Genomic DNA, 21,783 nt, shown 5'->3' with positions numbered 1-21,783 from the left:
AAGATGGAACGATTCAAATGATATATTATGCTTTATGTATAACTTTAGTGTTAAATACATATTTATACATAGACGCATATACCTCGAATTGAATATTATAAAATAAAAGTTGTGTTTAGTTGCGAATCCTCTGAGCTTGATATTAATATTGATGAAGAAGAAGCAAGAAGTGAAACAGTCGAGAGAAGATAAAAAAGAGATAAAATCAAAATGTGTAAAGAAAAGAATATAACTAAAAATTCTTATACGCATATCCAAAAGGAGGGTGTGCAAGTTTGATACGGTAGACTTTGAAAGCTCCCTATAACCCTCAGGGTGAGAGAAATTTTGCCTGATGATTTTCGCTATTTTCAGTATGTACCCTCGACTTATTCTGTCTCTTTTTTTACATTATTTTACCGTATATGCAGAAAAATATTTTAGCGCATGAGAATTTAACGAGAAACTATCATGATAATTTTTTAGTCATTTAAATAACAATTTCATGGCTCAAACAACTCTACCTCCTGCATCTTATTTCATTCGTGTCAAAATTAATAATATACTTTTTAGATAAACTTTATTTTAAAAAAATTAAATAAAACCATCTGGCTGTTGGCATTGTTGTATTTTTTTTTCGTTAAATTCGTGAAACTGGCGAGTGTATATACGACAAAGAAGACGACGACGACGACGACGACGATAATGTATATTGTCGTAAGTTACATTTCCAGTGAGACAAGGGGTGCAGCAAGCTTTTTCTAGCTATCCCCTTGGCGTTCAACTCGAGTTTAACACTGCATGCTTTTCCTCCCTTATACATACTATCATCATTATTGTATGCATGTGCTTATAAACTATATAATATATATAACATTATATTACAACCTCCAGAGAGAGAATAGAAAAAACCAAAAAAATAAAAATACTCGGTAAAATAGGACAATGCACTAAACATAATGCTAGGCATTCGCGCTCTAAAAAATACAAATGTGCTAGAGACATTATTTTGAAATTTTTTTTTCTTTATGAAATAAAATATTTTCTTTATTTTTTACACGTCAAGCTGTTTTTTTTTACCTCACTAAATATCAAGTAAAAGTTACGCAATTTATTTATGAAATTTATGGACCTAGAAAAAAATTGTTTGAATTTCTTTGTTAATTAATTATAAAAGAGGATAAATTTTATGATGGCTCAATGTCAAGTTTTATATCATGTTCCAATTTATTTTCAGATAAAATTATTATTAACATCAAAATCGAATTGATAATTAAACGCCAGCGAATAAATAAAATATTTAAAGTCTTGTGTATAAAGTAGGTTATATAATATATATATGATATACTACCATGGCATCCATCATGAATCTGCAGAGGGGTGGAAAATTAAGTCGTCGTTCGCGCGACCCTTGTACCATATAGTTTTTCACCCTCAACAGTGCATATATATTTTTTTCCGCAAGCCATATATATACAGACATTGTCTCATACATACATACATACATATACCGAATACGCGTATGTGAATGTGAGTCTGGTCCACAGTGGATAATAACCATTCGTTTTGCTTATGAAGGCAAATATGCATCAAGAAGGTAATAATGTTTAAAGCACGTGTCTGAATCACTTGGGACATGATATAGTATTTGTTATAATTTACATAGGCTGCCCAACAAGCTTCTCCTCAACATATGCCATATTTTTTCACGTGTTAATTTTTATTCATTCATTCATTAAAAAAAAAATGATAAATAAAAATCTTAATTGGATTACGTTGCAAGATTTTTTTCATATGCATCTTCATTAAATATATTTTTGCAGTATAAATAAATTCCAAGTTTATTTATATAATATTTTCTAATAATGGTTGGTTTAAAATAAATTACAATCAAGTTTATTGTTACCTGTTTCAATGCGTTCTCTCTATACTCTCTTTCCCTCTCTCTCTACAGAGCAATGCCAAGACACGACTAGTAAAAAGGGTGCATCAGCAAATGTGTTTTAAAAATTTGTACAACGTATATATATGTATAAGAATAGCCGCGTGTGTTTGTGTGTAAGGTGTAGATATGTAGGTACATGAAGAGGGCTTCTCGGATGACAATTATTTCTCGAGGATGCTAGTGGGCAGGCGTGCTTGCTTGTACATTTTTTTCAACACTGTATATACATACAGAGTCTGTTCATCCTCTTATTTTTATTTTTATTTTTTTTTTTTCATCTCATTCCTTCACACACATATATTGTATCAGCCGGCCAGCCAGTCAGTTTGCTAGCTAGCTAGCACATGGTCCTCTTTATTTATGGACCGCTTCGACATTGTATTCAAATGTCCAGAGAGCCCTCGTGAAACACAGGTACTATATGTCGCGTGTGTTATCGACTCGAAGATTCTCACCCCTTCTACATGTACAATGTACATAATATATAAGAACTGCACTTGGCTTCCTGATGCAATACACATACATATATATATATGAGCGCGTGTCAAAGTTATATGATATCCTGATGATATTTTTTCTCAAATACAAATCCAAAGAATGAGAGTAGGATATCTCGTGTTTTTTTTAGTATTCATGTATGTCGTAGCAATACATGTTGAATTTTATTATTATTGTATGTTGTCATGTTGATGGGTACAAGGTGACACGAGTGTAACGGACTACCATATCCAGGTAACTGATGCCACACTGTTATAATGCTTGAGGGACACTTTTATTTTTCAAAAAAATAAAATAAAATGATATTACAAAAAAAAAAATATGTATATATCTGAGAGACAAATTGTCACGTCTTAAAAAGTGAGAGCTACAAAGTAAATGTTCATGTTTTAAAATTCAACATCAATATATTATACTTTTATAATATTTATTCATTTTTTTTTTTTTTTTTTTTCAAAAAGTCATATAATTTATTTTTAATCATTAATATAAAAATAACTTGCATATTTTTATATTTATACTTATTATTATTATTATTATTATTTTTTGTGTCATGTATGCCGTATTGACATAACGTATATTGAAAGAGAAAAAGAAAAAAAAAAAAAAATCTTATATTAAATATTTGTCAAACTGTCAAAAGAATGATATACGAAAATCGAGAATTCCAAATGAAATAACAAAATTTCAATGTATATACAGAAGATATAGATATGTATATGTGGGGGTGCGTGTCGTCGTTCTGTTGAACTTGTACATCCCTAGCACTATTGATTTCCTTGGACCTTTTGAGTCGAGCCCGATGGCGGGTGGTGGTTGTAAGCATATATCTAAAATACATATATAGTCTATAGTGGATGGATGGATGGATAGATGGAGACGATGCGATGCGAATGTCTGGTTTTCTCGCCCTTCTCTTTATACAGGCTTTTGATACTATGGGGAGAGAAAACGGGATCAACCAAGAGGCCTGGATGTCATTTGTGAGTAAAGGAAAAAAAACATCTATACCACTGTACACCACGACCAGTGTCAACCCCTCTATCATGTACATGTATATGGCCCGAAGCAGTTTCACACAGACACTCATTGTAGTGTGTATTAGTAGTGGTGGTGGTGGTGGTGGTGGTTTGTTATAAGGGATCACAAATTTACAAATACTGTCATCCTTCCTATACTATATGCTATATGCTATATGCACTACAGTATAAATAAATAAATAAAAACGATGCAGGGGTGTCGACAAATCAGCTGTTGTGTGTATATATACAAAATCGTACCGTACTGAGCGTAAAAAAGGTAATCTGTATGACAACGGGCTTGTCGAATTGATTCAGAGGATTTAACAAATTTTTTTTTTTCATTTTCAATTTATTTTAGCAACTACATATTTTGTATTTAAAAAAAAAATAAAAAAAGTTGTAGTTTAAATTTTTATATATTGAAATCATAAAATATATATGATGATAACATAAACATTGTATACGGCTGAGTAATTCTTTTGAAGTTACAAAGATCTGAGAGAAGAAGCTTAAAAAATAAAAAGAGGATTTTGAATTGCGCGCTAGAAATATTTGGTCTATGACAATGGTGTGAGGCAAGATGGTATTTGTGTACAAACATTCTCAAATGGTAAAGACAGTGTGTGTACAGTGCAAACTGCACATTGAAAATTTCTAAATCCTTTGTTCTGAGTAAGACTTAAAAATTTTGATAATTATTTTTGAAAATTTTTGTTTTTCACTTAAAAATATATATCAAGTTCAATTGTTTGTCACAGAGTGAATCACCGAGTACTTGTTTAAATAAGTCGACTTGGTACAGCATTCTGCCCTTGGGTCTGTTGTACATGTATGCATGTATGTATGTATGTATGTACAACAGACCTTTTTCCTCGCGATTCCACAGGGGTTATGTATAGTGCTTGCTATGAAAAATAAAATAAACTTTTTCATTTTAAAAACAAATATAAAATTTTCCATGGCTCAGATATATGCACATACACATGATGATGTTGTTTTATTTTTTATCTTTCATGATATATATGTATAAAATAATAAAAGATGAGAAATTTTTTTTTAGACGTGTTTCATGCGCAAACATGATTGTTCGTGCTTTCAAGTACTTGAGTAAAACGATCGTGTCAAAGGTGAGATATTGGCCTTAGTTGTTTAATGAAAAGGTAACCCTTTATATCCACATGAACATTTGTCCCTTTTAAGCTATACATGCATATACAATATACATACACACACACTTTGTCTGAGACTCTTAGTTTCACCGATCGACCGAAAACTCAGCTAAGAACAATTACAGAAGTGCAGCTGAGTTTGAGCACACGTAAAACATTTTACCAGACTCAAAACATTCAATCTCTCTCCTCCTCCTCCTCCTCAGCCAATGATGTAAGTTATTCAATGTTTAAGCAATTAAGTTACACTAAAATGTTCAAGTTTTAGCAAACAATTTGCCCAAATGGAGTCCCAAACTTGATGGAACAAATTAAAAAAATGCTTTTAAAAAAACTAAAAAGATAATAATAATAATAAATAAAAAGTTTATGTAGGTATATATAATGAAAACTTTAGCACGCAAAATAAGACGGGATCACATGGTATACATATATATGTATAAGTCTGTGCACTCACACACACACACATAATCACATGAAGGAGAAAATATAAATGGTGAAAAGACGACCATGATGATAATAATAATAAAAATAATAAAAAAGAGTAAAGAAAAATCCCACAGGAAAACCGGTAGTGATGGTGGTGGTATAAGCATCGCCCGAGGGTGGCATCAAGGAAACTCCTGGTTCAGGACAAAGGGATCCTCCAAACGATTACTTTTGGATTTCACGCTGAGATCGTCCTGCCAACCAATTTAATACTCCTTCGGGAAGTGAACCAACACAATCACCCCAATCGCTATAGCTAAAGCTACTCTAACCCCGACTACACAAACTCTGTGTCAAGAGTTTCAACTAACTCTTTTAGTTATTTGTCCAAAAAAAATCGATAAAATATATCGAAGAATAGTTTTGTATAGGTATATATATACATTTTCAAAGACGACACTCCATTTTAATAGATATAAATAAATGTGACATTAAATGTCATTCCATATACTGTGCAAACACAAAAATTTAAATTGCAAACTGGTAAATGAAATATTTTATATACGTAGAGCTAGAAGAAGCAAGGACATTGTCCAGTAACATTGAAACTATTTCAGACACGTGGATCTGAATTTGATTCATCAAATAATTTCATGTTATTTGGGAATTTGGGCGTTTGATTTTGACATAGTTCAACAAGCACAAGATTATTTTTCAATATTCAAAATTCTCAAGTATATAATATATAATTTGTTTTTGTTGTAGTAGTTGTAGTTTTGATCATTAAATATTCATCAACTACACAATGTCCTTCATGACGAGTTGAATTTAATATTTTGAATTATTTCTTTTGATATTTATTTCAAAATTCAAATTGACTATCAAAAGTAAAAAGAGACAAATTTTATTGATTTATTTTGATACTGACTGACTGACTGACTGGCCAACTATAAACTTTAACAATGTTACATACGTTTCATGCAGTTATATATCCAAGTAAACTTTTTGATGACCATCAGAAAGGCAAAGGGAAAAGTTTGTACCTTTTGCAATAGTATTATGTATATTGTGTATATTATGTATAGGTATAGCATTAACTATATATACTGCAACTCTGGCAAATGTTTCAGGTCATATTCAAAATCCAAGTATTTTTAAAAATTGAAAATTTCATCTATACAGACGGTACCTATATATACATGTATTGAAAAATCATAATAATATAAATACACATTTATATGGAAAATATTTGAGTGTTAAATCAATATTTCATTTTATTTTTTTAAATTTTACCGCATGCATCGAGATTATGCAATCGTTGAAGTGAATACTTTTAATATTTATTAATAAAAATAATATTCATATTATTTTAATATTGAATGTTAATAATAATTTATCATAACAGTGAAATAAATATTTAAAAATATATTTGTTTTAATTTAAAAAATTTGTGACTACCATGCAAGCGAGGGTTTATTTATGTGTATAATGCACATTTATGAATTAAAATGCCATTATCCTCATGGTAAATTTCAAGAATTCAATATGCATATTAATAGAAATTTATTGGATTTTTTTTTTTAAATAATATTTTTCGTTATATAATAATAATAAAAAAAATATAAATTAAATGAATTATGATTTTATCATCATCATCACCACCACCACTATTACATGATAAAGCTATTTCTGTGTGTGTGTGTTGGTACAATTAAATACACAATGTTACGTGTGCCATGTGAGACGAAACCGCTATTCAGAGGGACTTGCATAATTATCGCTTGCTTGAGTTGAATCTGGCATCGCAAATAATTCTGCAAAGCCACAACTTCCGGACCTCGGAAATGATTTAGACGAGCCAACTACTACTACTACTACAATGTACTACACAGGAAGTTGTTGTTTTTTTTTTCTTCTTTAACGGATATACATATATATATATATCATCATTATTATTATTATTATTATTATTGTTTAAATTTTTTTAATCAAAACCGTAAAAAATGTTGACAGTAATAATACATCAAAATAATATTTCATGTGGTTGTTATAATTAAATATATTTGATGGCCTGAAATAGTTGCGGGTATGTATTATGTACATAGCATCGCGTAAATAATCTTTAAAGCTTGAAGAATAAAAAAAAAAAAAAAAAATGCTAGTTGTGCTCTTGCAGCATAACGAGTATTTTTTTTCATTTTTTTTATTACCAAACGATGAGTCAAGGTATTTTTCTAAAATACTGCATCAACAGCAGGTGACATGACCGACAGGTGACAGTCAGCTACAAGTTGTATGCGGCACAAGCAGCAGTGAAAAGTTTAAAAGGCTATTGTCAGATATTACGATAGTAGCATATATGAAGCTGCAGAAAAAAAAAATAAGAAAAGAGAGAATGCAGTGGCACAATGATGAATGTGACAAACTATCTACTTTTTTTACATTGTAGAATTTTTAGCACTGCATGCATGTATAATATAAAAATCAGTGGGTATATATGATAGCTAAAAATATCATGCCAAGTTGCTTCTATAAAATTGTATTTTTACAACGATACACTTCATTTGTTACGAGATATATAAAGAATCGAGCTGTCACACATTGCCATTTTTATGAAGCACATGAAAATGAGAGACCCATTTTCTAGACAGATAATAATAATAATAATAATAATAATATTATTATTACTATTACCTATAACTTTAAATTTTTTAAATTTTTATTTTTTATCGACATTCGATTTATTTACCATTATTTTTATTTATGCTTAATATAAAACTTTAGTCCCAATATTGTATGTATATATTTTTCATATTTTTTGACAAAACACAAAACATTATATACATATATACAAGAAATAAGAATATATATGTAACGTAATGAAAATCCGATCGCACGAGGTTCACATCATGATCAAATTCTCGAGAGGATTTTTATATAAAACGAGTTTTCTCTCACTATATACTTGTGTACAGTGAGCAAAGCTCAAAGACATCTTCAACTTTACATGTACATGTGTATAGTGAATGTTTAAGTGTTGGAAGTTTATCGTAATATCGTACTATGAATTTGTATCGATTTAGAATTGACGACAAACGCTTTGGGCTAGAGAATTTTATTGGGGTATTATATTTATATGAAATACCATGCATCGTCGTGGTCGCGGTCGTGGTCATGGCCGTTGACGACAAGAAAAAAAACAAGAGAACCGATCATTTGATGACAAAAAAATGTCTTGTCTTTTTTAATATAAAATTGATATTATTCTGCATTAATTAAATAATTAATTATTAAATATGAAAAAGAAAAAAAAATGAAAAATTGTAAATCTAATTTATCCGCATATTGTCGTTTTATTCTGAAACGCACCCAACAATGCAAAAATAAAAAATAAAAAAATAAGGGTGATGGTAATAATGTTCGGGGGATGGTTTGATATTAAATCCAAGTTGACTGGCGTGTTCTGGACACGCAGGAGAGAGAGAGGAAAAAAAAAAAAAGAATCGTCCTCACAACACCAGATGGAACTGACATACTGAGTGACGTCAAATTAAAACACGCAACGACGCGATGATTTGACGACATCTCCAATCACCCCTCTTTTTTTTTTTTCTATAAAATTACCTTAATATTTTTTTCATTTTTATCAATGACTCGTGATCAGGCATCATTTATTTATTTATTTATTTTATACTGATAATAAATTATATTAATTTTTATTTATATAATATTACAAAATTTTATTCATTATTATTTTATTTTTTTGACGTTTTTATGATGAAGGAAATATAAAACGAAAATATAAGCAAATTTAGATCAAAAAGATATTTAAAAAAAAAAAATTTTTTTTGGAAGCTTTCAATCGAGAAATAGTATAAACGATTGGCTTTTTTTTTTTTTTTTCATTTTCTAATACGGGAAAAAAAAAAAATTCACAATTCGTTGCTCGATTTCGATTCTTTTGTCGTGCCCGGGGCGTTGGAACGTGGGGTTTATCATATTCGTTTTTCTATTTTTTTTCTTTTTTTTTTTTTAGTCAGGCTTGTATATATAGCAAATATTTTCATCCCATCGAATATACAATATACACCCTCAAACGCATTCATATTGAACAAGTGATCCACGTAGTTGTCGACGTTCATATCACTACCAATATTTTGTGCCAATATAATATACATGGCAGCTGGATGCAGCACATTACATTACATCAATACAAATTCCTATAATAATAATAATTATTATTATCAACGTATGCCAAAAAAAGAATTTTAATCTTGTTATTCCATGACAGTCGTTGTATTTTTTTTTTAAATATTTTTTTCTACTTTCTCATAATATATCCCATCATCATCAAGTATTTCGAATTTCGATTCGATTAAATTTCTTCTCCAACACAATATGTAAATGTTGGACAAATTATCAATTACAAGTTTTGTACATATCATTATAAAGGAATAGTTATAACAAGCAATTAATATTCAGTTTTATCATCAAGATAAAGCCTTTGTAATTTAGTCAATATAATAATAATAATAATAATGTATGCATGGATGGATGAATATATTATTTTTTTTATTTCTTCGCAACAACAACGACACAGTGTATATATTTTGTAGCAGCAGCAGCAGCACCAGGTCACACGTTTATATGACAAAAAAATTCAGAAATTGTGGTAGACGATTAAAAAAACTTTCCCTTATTTACGCTCTTATGTGTTTTTACACCTTTTTCATGTCACGTACTAAAATTTTAAAAATATATAACCGAGTTTTAGTATTTACCACAGTGCCATCACGATCAAACAAAAAAATATTAATTAAACAAGATGAAAATAAATAAATAAAAATTCATATATAAATATGTGTGATGGCAAAAAGATTTTTTTTAATTTTTATTCAAGTAATTAATATGTATAAATAATTATTTACTTATTAAATAAAATGTAAAGATACTTTTTCAAATATATGTATGCGTGTATCAATTAAAATCAAGATATCCTTGACTGCATAGACCAAAAAAAATTAATTAAAAATACAAAAAAAAAAAATGACGAGTGTAATGAAATTTCAGATATAAACATCAACATTTCGACAGCATTTTTTATTATTACTAAAATTTTCATTAGTTTAGTTTTATCAAAAAAAAAAAAACAATATTTACATGGCAATTGAGGGATTATTTCTTTACTATACAGCATATACGTGTATTCTTCTCTCAATGAATCAGATTTTGGCTTAAATCGATTTTATCCATATATATCCAGACATCGAGAGTAAAATGAGGAGGAGAGGTTGAGGTAAATTTTGCAATTCCCTTACTGTTTTTATTCCACGTTCAATAACGAATGAGCCAAGAACTGTATATACTGGTGGTGGTAGTAGTATTGCTAAGAAAAAAAGAGAAAGAATTACACACAAGTAATCGATGTGCACAAAGTTGGCTGACTATAAGGTCTTTACTCGTGTGTGTGTAAAAGCAAGACAGATAAATATGTCATGAATTGGAAAAAGAGAAAGAAAAGATGGAAAAAAAAAAAAAAAAGAGAGTAAAGTTTGAAAATATCCCTGAGGCCCCCAAGCTAATTTAGCTGAAGAGGAGGCAAACGAACGGTTCAACACGCGGCCAAAAAGCAGACGTGAGGTCGAGCCACCAATTCTCGACCTCTTCCTCTTTTAATCTCATCTATATTGCTCTTTATTTATATATTCACATCATATTATAATAATAATAATTGTTATTATTAACATTTTTTTTTTTTATTCACTTTTTCATTCATTCATAATAAAAATTGGCAACAAGGTCGGTGCTGCATAAATAATATGTTATATACTGGTAATTATTGAATATAATTTTTAATCAAAATCTTCAAAAGCAAACATATTAAAAATAATTTAATAATAATACAAGGATAAAAAGCATTGTATATTTTTATTATTAATGTATTAATATATTCCATCGTAGTTGTCGTATTTCATTGAGCAAAGCTTTATTAATTTGCTTTTTAATGGGCTTATATATACAACTCCAAGCAACAATAATTTACAAACAACTTTAACAATGTAAATAGTTGGAAATCTTTCAATAACTATTTCACTATAAATGTGTGTGTGTGCACAGTCGTCCTCAGCTATGTTATTATATTGATATATTGTAAAATTTGCCATTAGCATCTTATCTTTAGCAACCAGACTATAATATACCAAAACTTTTTAAAAATGAAATATTTGAAAATTAATTTTATATTTATATATTTTTCGAGTGTTTATCAATATATGATAATTGGTTGCTATACTAATTGACTTTATATATGTATGAATGAATGTTTCCCAAAAAAAGTATATACATAATACATACACCTAGATATTGTATTATATTATGAAGAGTGTGCATCCAGACAAAGTCACAAAGCAAGCAGACAACATACACTTTTATTCGTTCTTGGTTTTAGCAACAGCAGCAGCAATACAGCCTCGTCAGACTGAAATACTCTTTCCTCACAACACAGGGAGAGCAAAAAGAAATAAAAAAAAACAAGTTTAAAAAATCGCGCCCGACATCAGTCACACTGACGACAACGACGCCTGCAATTACTCGAGCGATTCGAGTGCCACCAGATATAAATATATATATATACACAAGACACACATTAAAAGGGTGCAACAGCCTAGCATTTCGTCTGGCTGATTCTTTTGCATTGCATCAAATATCCCACTAAATAAAAAAAAACCTTTTTTCATTAATGCACACATTCAACTGCCATATATATACATATATATTTTCACATAACTTTTATTTTAATTTTTTATTTATTTATCAAGCCAAGATCATTGAATAGCAAAGCGAGCAAGATGTGCTCGCTTCATATGGATTTTATTATCTTCTCAATTTAAATAAAAAATAAATAAATAAATAAATAAACATGAGTCATAACTCGTGCGTGTTGTATCCGGCGCATCTTGTCTTCTCACTTGGCATTCATATATATATTTATTAAAAAATATCACACAATCATTCACGCCCAAACGATTACTACAAACGTGTGTCATACTCGCCCCCACATGCTTCATCCTAATACAACAACCAAGACAACCAAGATGACTACGACACTATTTAATTATGTTTTTCCTTTACACAACTTCCTACGCATTTCTCTTTTCTCTCTCCACTAATTCATTATCATTATTATTATTATTTGGCCCTTTTTTGATCAAGTCTAATATACACAAGTTTTTATTTGTATGTCATCAGATAAATTATGACACCCGCATGCTGTTAAAGAGCCATGTGATAATAAACTAACTCACAGGAAAAACTTGTATATATATATTTATTTTTTAGTTAAATCATCAACAACACTAAATATATATTTGGACGTTTCACATGTTTACTTAAATCATCACTGAATTAATTTTCATTTAATTTGTATATTTAAAACGACAAATTGAATTTTTTATTTATTTATTTTTTCCTTTCTCTATTTTTATTTAAATTTTTTTTTAATTTTGTGTCAAATTATATTACGATACTACTACCACTGGTGGTGGTGGTGCTGCGTGAGAAACAAATTGAATCACGAAAATAATCAAAAGAAAACATGTTCACACGACAACAACAACAACAACAACAAAGCAAAACAAACAAAATAATAGCCATTATCACTACAGCCATATCATATTACAAGTTGCCAAAGAGATTCTTTTATACAATAAAATCTTGGTTAAATTGTCTGAGTCAATTTTCACAAAGGAAATAGATAAATACATATATATATGCTCGAAGTAGATTCACTACTCCACATACAATAATAATAACAAACACGATGGAAATTCTTGGAGATGACGTGATTTACTTAATCTATATATTTTATCAAAAGCGTGCTTTTTTTCAAAAAAATAAAACGTGAATAATATAATATGTGTATAAAGACCAGATATATACAAATAAGTGCAGAGTCAGTCAAACCAATTGCTTCTATATTTTTTCTACCTATATAGATAACAAAATACATTGCCATATAAATGTATACAGATGAAATTCGTGACTAAATAAACTTTAAGGCAATTTATTTTCAATTGACTTCATGTAAAACATTAAAATTTAATTTATAATCCAATTTTAGAAAATTTGTAAATAAATTCAATTTACAAGAAATATTTTTAAATAATAATAATAATAATCATGTGAGTGTGTGTGGGTGGGTGGGTGGCTTGGTGATTCAGATAATTATAAAATATATATATCAAATATAACAGGATGTATTATTAAATTATTATATCGTGATTCATTGTGAAAATTTTCAATTATCTTTTAGTACTTTTAAACTGATTCGAGGTATAAGGTATAATATGTCGATAATATTGGACCTTTAACCGGGCTTCCGTTTAACTTGAATACTGTTAGGAAATCTTGTGGAAAAATTATTGTGAGAAAAGTTTGCGTTATTACGACACGATAACGGATCACTTTTTTTATTTTTTTAAATTTTTTTTGTTATTTTCTGTAATATATGCTCATCGGTCATTTTCTTCTAGACGGTTAAATTATTTTAACTTTTTTATCTTTTCATCATTTGTTTTTTTGTTTGTTTGAAGTAAAAAATAAAATGAGTTGGTCCAGTATAGAAGGTAATGGTGTTGGAGATGGCACGTGGTTCAGATCATTAGCAGAAAAGACAGATGGCCTAATGGCACTGGCTATCGATCCTAAACGAGTTAAATCTCTCTCTCTCTCTTTTTCTCTCTATGTCTCCTAGACACAAATATATGTATATGTATATCCTATTAGACCATATATGGAAAGTACATATAGATGTAAAAGGAAGGATGGATAGATGAATAGATGGATAGATGGATGGATGGGTAGATGGATATGTTAACGTAGAGTCAGCTGAGGGATCAACGAATAACCAACTAGCAGAGGGCTTTATCACTAACTGCCCTTTCCAAAATACATACATACGAGCATACATCCACATACAAACCATCTATGTATATCAAAGTAAATGCTATTTTACCTCCACCTCTTTCTCTATTATAAACCACCACAGCTTGAAAGTGGGTCAGTGTGATTAAATAATCAAATTTAAAAGAAAAATAAAAAACTTGAAATTATATATAGAATTTTTTATTTTCAACTAACGAGAATTTATTGAATTTTGCTAGTGTCAATATAAAAGAAAAAAAAATCAAATAAAAATTAAACATTTAAATTTTATAATCAACAACAATCACCAATGAAAAATTATCAAGAAATTGGGAATATTGCTAGAGGTCATGTTTGTTTTAAAATACAATTCAAAATATAATATAATTTTTCAAAACACACAAGCCTGTAATTTTTTTATAAAATTCATATACAAATCAAAATATCCATAATACATGTATAATCCCTATCCCACTGATGTATTGACTTTTTTTCTACTTTTTGTTTCTTATCAAGTGTCTTGAAGTATTATTTTCTACTTGACTTAACAATTAAGGGTTTCACGTCAGATTTATTATCAGCTTTTGATTTATATCATGGGCCCCCCTCTAATTATACTAGAACTATAGTTGATAAAATGATAAATATAACTACTAGGTTTCTTTGACTTGGCAAATTTGCTAAGGAGACTATGATCATACGCCTTCTTTTTCTTGCACAACACGATCAACAGTATAGATATATATAAAGTACAACATCAAGTACATCTACATTTTATATTGTATAGTCCAATTTTGCGTGTCTATGTATTTATGTTGACTTGATGGAAGATGTAAAAGTTTTTAAAGTTATCAGCTATATAAAGTATATAGAAGAAAAAGAAGAAGCCCTGTCCTGCAACCACACACATACACACACATGCAAACAAATTTTGAATGAGTTTAAGAAAATATTTTTGAACAAGCTTATACTCTGTTTAGTCAATCATTCTTTTTTTTTTTTTTTTTATTATTATTTTTTTCAAAACAACTCAGTTTCATATATATATATAATTTAATTTGATTTAAATATATTAATATTTTAGCTTTTTCAATTTTTTAATATTATTCAATATTTAAAATATCAAATTGAATGAAAAATAAAGAAAAAAAAATGTTAACCCCATAATCAAGAGCAATTTATATTTAGGATCATGTAAAATGCAGATTGTATTATCTCAGTGAATTTACTTTTTGCTGGCCTCTGGCTTGTTGTCGTCATCATCGTTGTCGTCGTCGTTGTCGTCGTCGTCACATATATATGTAGGTAGGTATAATGTATATATACATATGCATATATAAAGTTGGTGTATTGAGAGCAACAGAAAGAGAGAGAGATTATGTAAAAGACGAGGTAATGTAAAAGCCAAACCAAACTAAACCAAACCAACCAACCAACCAACCAAACCAGCCTACGATATTTCGTACAGGTGTGTATATAGATATACGTACAACCCTTTAGAGAACACTATCCAAAATGAACGGCAGTGGCTTTTGCACTTCCTGAGCACGCAAATTATTGTAATTTGCATCGGTTAAGTTCGTAATTACTCGAGGAGTGTGCTCGCTGAATCAGAGGTAGCTGAAAGATGAGCAAGAAAAAGAAGAAAAAAAAATAAAGTTACAGGTTAAAGGGCCATTATCTTATTACTAGATTTGACAAAATTACTTGGATTTTGTCTCATTATAATAATTATTATTTTTTTACTAACTATGCCCGTATAATAATAATAATAAATAGCAACTTGTGCTTGTTTATATTTTTATTTGCGTCTTATTTTCTTGCAAAAAATTTAAACTATATTGCAGGCGGTAAAATTCGCAGCAGGCATCAAAGTAACAACTGAGTTAACGGAGCGCATGATATATTGTCCCCAAGCCGCACATTGTCGACTCGGATATGCGGCAATAATTCAGATCTATATATACGCAAAGTTTAACAGAACGATATTAAAGATTTTTGGATTTTTTATTTTATTTTATTTTGCTATGATGTAGCTATCGTGGTGGTAGTGATGGTGGTTACTCCATGATGAAAGCCACCAGGGAATTTCGATAACGAGCTCTGTGACGTATATATCTATATAAATAAATATATAATATACAATGAAAATTGATAGCAAGTCATTAATAATGATTGCTTCAAGGTATTATATAGATGCATTGTTATTTTATGAAATAAAATCTTTGGCAAATAAATAAATGAAATGTAAATTTAATTTTCAAATATAACGAGTAAATGGTACTTTAAAAGAAAAAAAATATATTTATTCGTTCATGTAAAAATTAATAGAAAAAAAAAAAACATCTCAATGATTCAATCAAGTGAATATTTCGTTTTTCATCAAGGGTTTTTTTTTTTATCATCATTGCCTTGCATATATATATGTTTAATATATTAAAAACGAAAACTGCTCAACAATATTTTTCATATTATGGCATATTAACGCTCAGTCTCATTCTGTTTATCGGCCATAAAAAATTCATCCAATAAACGTATCTAGGATCGCATGTACAGCTCTTGTCGTGTTCATGTTCATATGGTATGCATGTGTGTATGTGTGTGTGTGTATATACTAGAGAAATATGTCATGCTTCCCAATTGCTGCTGCTGCTGGTGATGGTGCATATTGCTATCGTGATATTCCACTGATATCCATATTTGTTTTTTCATTCATTTATTCAATTTATGCATGATGACTTTTAAGTATATAAAAGCATATAATTCGATATTACATTTTTTCATTTAAACAAATAAAATATATAATATTTTTCAACCATAGAGAGAAAAATAAATAAAATCAATTTTTACATGTAAAGTTTTATTTGTTTTTTTCATACCATATATATATATCAAAAGCAGCCGCTTTGTTTAAGTCAACACAAAATATATTTTGGCATATGTGTGAAAATTATGACTGGTATATAAAGCAATGAGCTTCAATTTGCGTCATAAAACACAACCTCCAATTTACACTGAACTGAACTCGAAGGAAATGTGCATTTCACATAGAACAAACTATATATATACAACAAGCTAGCTCGTCTTTTCCATATAGCTATATATATATATATAAATAAATAAATACATATATACATACAACTGAGAAAACTATCAAGAACAGATGCCGTTATAAAGGCGAGAATTCGCGAAATGGAGGAGTAAAGTCTAAGACTAAAGGTGTTGAAAGTTTCACGTGCACTTAATACACAACCAAGTGCCACAATTCCAAAAGATTTAAGCTCGTAAAAAATACCTGACACCTATTTCTACTACTTCCTATATCAGCTTAATTATATATTGCACGAGGTATTAAAACAAAACGAAAATTTTTAACATGGATATTCTGGCTAAAGTATTTTTTTTTTTTTTTTTTTTTCGGTAAAAAATAAATTGTGCTATATAGAGAGAATATTTTATTTATTGAAAAAAAAAAAAAGAGGAAGATTACTGCAGTAAGTTTTGTGCCTCGCTGAATTCGAGTAAAACTTTGCTATATAGATTTTGTATAGGCAATATGCCACATACCAAAAGTTTCATTTCATTCCTTGCTCTCTCTTTCTCTCTTAAAATATATATATGATATGTTTTATGGTATATCATAGTGGTGTCTGTTTGATCAGCTCTCAGAAAAACATCTTCATCACTCTTTTGCACGAACGAATACACATTTAATATCTCAAAAACACCGTAAAGTTTTGTAAAAAAATTTAAACGCTCCACTTGATCGTGAAAATGAAAAATCAAAAAAATATTTATATATATATAAATAGGAAGTTGGTGGACCGCAATATTACTTGATAAAAATGTATGTTATTCTTATTCTTTTGAGAAAGAAAAGAAAAAAAAAAAATGGCATTGATTCAAAATTCTTCAGGAGTTTACTCAATAAAAATGTAAAATAATAGCCACTTGATCTTTTAGAAAAAGAAAAAAAAAAAAAAAAATCATTATTCAATATTCAACGACAGACACAAACTTATCAATAGAGCTTCGGTACTTGTAAGTATTTGCATCGATTGATTGAAGTGAGAGAGAGAGAAAGAGAGAATTAAATTTATACTCGTAGCTAGCAAACCGAGTCAGTATATTTAATGACGGCTTGAGGGCTTACTTATATAATCATGCTAATAATCGCTTTTTCAAACATTGGAAAAGCTCAAGTTCATTCAATAAAAATAAATATTTCAAAAATAAAAACTTTATATCCTCTATTACTCGAAACATTATTTTGAATGTATAATGTAATTCAAACTCATTTTATACATAAAAAAGTATTAATTTATTTAAAAACTGCAAAATTGTATATATTTTTTGTTTTGTTTCGCCACGTAAAATGCGAGACAATCTTATTTTGGCGATGCTTGATATTTTATGGCAAAAAAAGAGCTAGTGCTTACAGACCAAAATAAATAAAAAAAGGGCGACGCGTCGGTCTCGCAAGTATCGATTCAACATTCACTTAAATATTTAAAGGCTATTATTGTACTGGAAGCCGTCTATAATAATGTCGCAAAGATGTGAGTGAAAATGTTTAGTACGTAAGTTGAGGGTGTAAATAAATTATATGGGCCAATTGAAAAAGTATCATCATCATCAACAAGAGTTGTGCGACTGATCATGATATACTCTTTTACTCTTCTACTCTTTTCTACTCGCCAGACAATATTTTTGTGCAATAAAAAATATAAAAATCATCAACACAATTAATCACGATAAAAAATAGTATATATATAAGGAAAATAAAAATACATTTACACAGAAGCGATAAAATTTGGACAAATAAATAGCAAGTTTCATGTCGGATGTCCACAGCATTAATAACACACACGCCAGCTTGCCACAATTGTCATTTTTTTTCGACTTTTATTGTAGTAAAAAAATAAAAAAAATAAAAAATATACCAATTGTATAGTTTTTATTATTATTATTATTTGAACATTGCCAACAACTGTTGAAAAATATTCATTGCTCCACCACCAACTATTTTCTATCGGCATCTTCTCTACACACAACAATCATAATAATAATAATAATAATAATTAGACATATACCTAAAGCTTTTTCCCCACCTTGTACAAAATATAGATATAGATGTATAAGATTCTCCAAGAAATTAAGATAATGCGGAATTCTAGTAGGACACGCCTACACCAGACGAGATAAACGGCTGATTCATTATTTTGTTACGTATAAAACGGCGTGTGCGTGGTACAGATAAGAAACATGCAACATAATACCTTTACGTTTCCGCTCGTATTTATATTTATATTTTATTTGGATAAAAATAGAGAAATAGATTATTATTTATTTTTCATCAACGAGTTGATGTGTACAAATACATAATAAAAGATATACATTTAAAAGGCTAATAATAATAATAATATAGAGATTAAATATGTTGTAGAATATTTTGTTATTATTTATCTGTGCATATTTATTTACTCATTTATGTATATCAATGTGCGTTTTCTAGTTTATGCTTGATCAAGCAAATATTTGTATTTGTATTTATATAAATAAAATAAAATAAAAAATAAACTTACCGGTGTTGTGTATGGCTGACAGGCAAGTCGAATACCATCATGTCGTAATTTTTCTTGAAGTAACATCTTGAGTTGGATCCTTGGTATTCTAACAAGTTCAGCTTTTCCCTCTTCATATTCATCAGCAAATTTAGTTAATTCTTGTCCACCACTTGATGAACTTGCTGTTGGTGATTCTGGTCGTTGTATTTCTTTGTCACTTGATGGCCTATCTGATGATGTTCTTGATGATTTTGAACTGACATTATCACACAAACAATCATTTGTTTCCTCAAGAGTAAAATAAACACTTGCAGCACCTTCTTCACGTAGTGTTTTAACTGATTGTAATAATCGTCCACGATGATTTTGATTAAATACACCAATTGCATCAAGATCTGGATCACCAATTTGTTTACATATTTCAAGATCATCATAACCATTGTCAATAAATGACTCGGAATATTGACCAAGATGAAGTGAACGAAGCCACTCGACAACAATATTACTGGCAATTGTCATTTTTTTTTTTTTTTTTTGTTTTAGCTATATTATTTTTTATTATTGTTTAATATATTTAAATTTTTGATGAATGACAACAATAGACACTTGAAGCATGTGACATTATTTACTTGTCAATAATCCAGACACTCTTTGTATATAATCCAACTTGGCGAATATTTAAAAACACAACAACTAATCACAATTGAACACAAACACTTGTCACACTTTAAATAATAATAAATAAATAAATAAATAAATAAATAAATGAAGGAAGACAAAATTAGTGGGCGGAAGACGGTATACGGTATCAGTACGAGGACCAAGAATTAATATTAAAAAAATATTATTATAAAATAAAAGGATGATGATGATAATGAAAAAATAAATAAATAAATAATCAAGAATGCCGAACGCTCTTGTTGCACGAGAAGAAGAGAGTAGTGACCTTGGGCCCCTTGTAGGTCTTTCTTTCTTTATTTATTTTTTGCTGCTTACTCACTCGGCATCTTGTGTGAATATATACAGGTATATATACTTTTATATATACACAGTATGATGGTTAGTTGTTCCCTTTCTCTGTTTTCTTGTCTTTCTTTTATGCCTTCTGAATTTTTTAAACCTCTCTTTCTCTCTCTCTCTTTTATGCACAATAAATAAAAAACGCACAGACGGCCAATGCAACTGCTTCCCTTCTTTTTATTTTTTTTTTCTTCCACTGTCACTCTTCTATTCGCTCTTTCTTCAATTTATATTTTATATATTATTTATTTTTTATTTCACTTTTACTTCAAAAGCGTCGCTGTGGTTAAACCAGATTTTATCGTATCAAGTCACAATCTTTGATTCGCTTATACAAAAAAACAAAAGGATTAAAAAAAAAAAAACGTCATTGACCAACAATAAAAAACAAGACACACGCAACAACTACAATTCTCTAAAATCAACTGTAGAATTTCTTTTTGATTTTATTATGAATTTTCGATATTCAATTAAAAAAATATGTATGAGCAATTGTATATATTGTGCAAATAAAAGATAATAGCAAACAACACACACTCGACCCTGAAAATTTTGGAGCGTGCGTACGTTACACTACACGTATGTATGCATGTATGTATATAGCTGATGTACCACGCGGAACTTTGACAACGCGTGTTATTTTATTATTAATTTTAAATTTTCCAATATACCTATACTTATTCACTTTCACCACTAATCAACATACATTTTTATATAAACACAACAATTTGGAGTATTATTTTATTATTATTATTATTATTATTATTATGATTTTATAACACAAACATACGCCAACAAACAAAATGGCGAGTAGTATTATTATTTAATATTTTCATCATGTGTGACATTTATCATTGTGTTTCGTATTGCTCGTTATTCAATTATATAAACATTTATCAACAACATTTTAATTAATATTTTGACAAGTAATGTCACTACTTGATAACACGACACTGATCTTATTCAAAATAATTAGAAAAATTTATACGTCACGACCATACCGCGACGCGGCACACGGCTCGACTGATTTTCAACGTAAACCGGCATATCACAAGAGGGCGCCACTTTGAATCCCCACCATAACTTTTCTTTCTCTCTTGCACACTTATCCCCATCCACTTGCAACTTTCTACGGTGGTTTTTTTTTTTTTTTAAATACTAAAAGTGTATGAAACCATGATAAAAATTAAATTGATTATTTATAGTCATTTTTAAATTTAAATTATTTAAAC

General features: G+C 29.1%; 1 protein-coding gene across 2 annotated transcripts in view; it reads right to left on the bottom strand.

Annotated features, from left to right (window-relative positions):
* LOC122850238 (SAM and SH3 domain-containing protein 1-like) overlaps nucleotides 1-21,565 on the bottom strand; it is a 76,823-nt gene extending 55,258 nt beyond the window's left edge. For both annotated transcript variants that reach the window (XM_044149353.1, XM_044149354.1), the window contains exon 1: nucleotides 19,550-21,565. In XM_044149353.1, the coding sequence (XP_044005288.1) occupies nucleotides 19,550-20,050 (501 nt within the window). In that variant the 5' untranslated portion in view covers nucleotides 20,051-21,565. The remainder of the gene's footprint in view (nucleotides 1-19,549) is intronic.
* Nucleotides 21,566-21,783: the final 218 nt, after the last annotated feature.

Source organism: Aphidius gifuensis, linkage group LG2 (genome assembly GCF_014905175.1).
Source record: "Aphidius gifuensis isolate YNYX2018 linkage group LG2, ASM1490517v1, whole genome shotgun sequence".
In the NCBI taxonomy this organism is placed as follows: Eukaryota; Metazoa; Arthropoda; class Insecta; order Hymenoptera; family Braconidae; genus Aphidius; species Aphidius gifuensis.
This window is presented reverse-complemented; position numbering and strand designations above follow the sequence as displayed.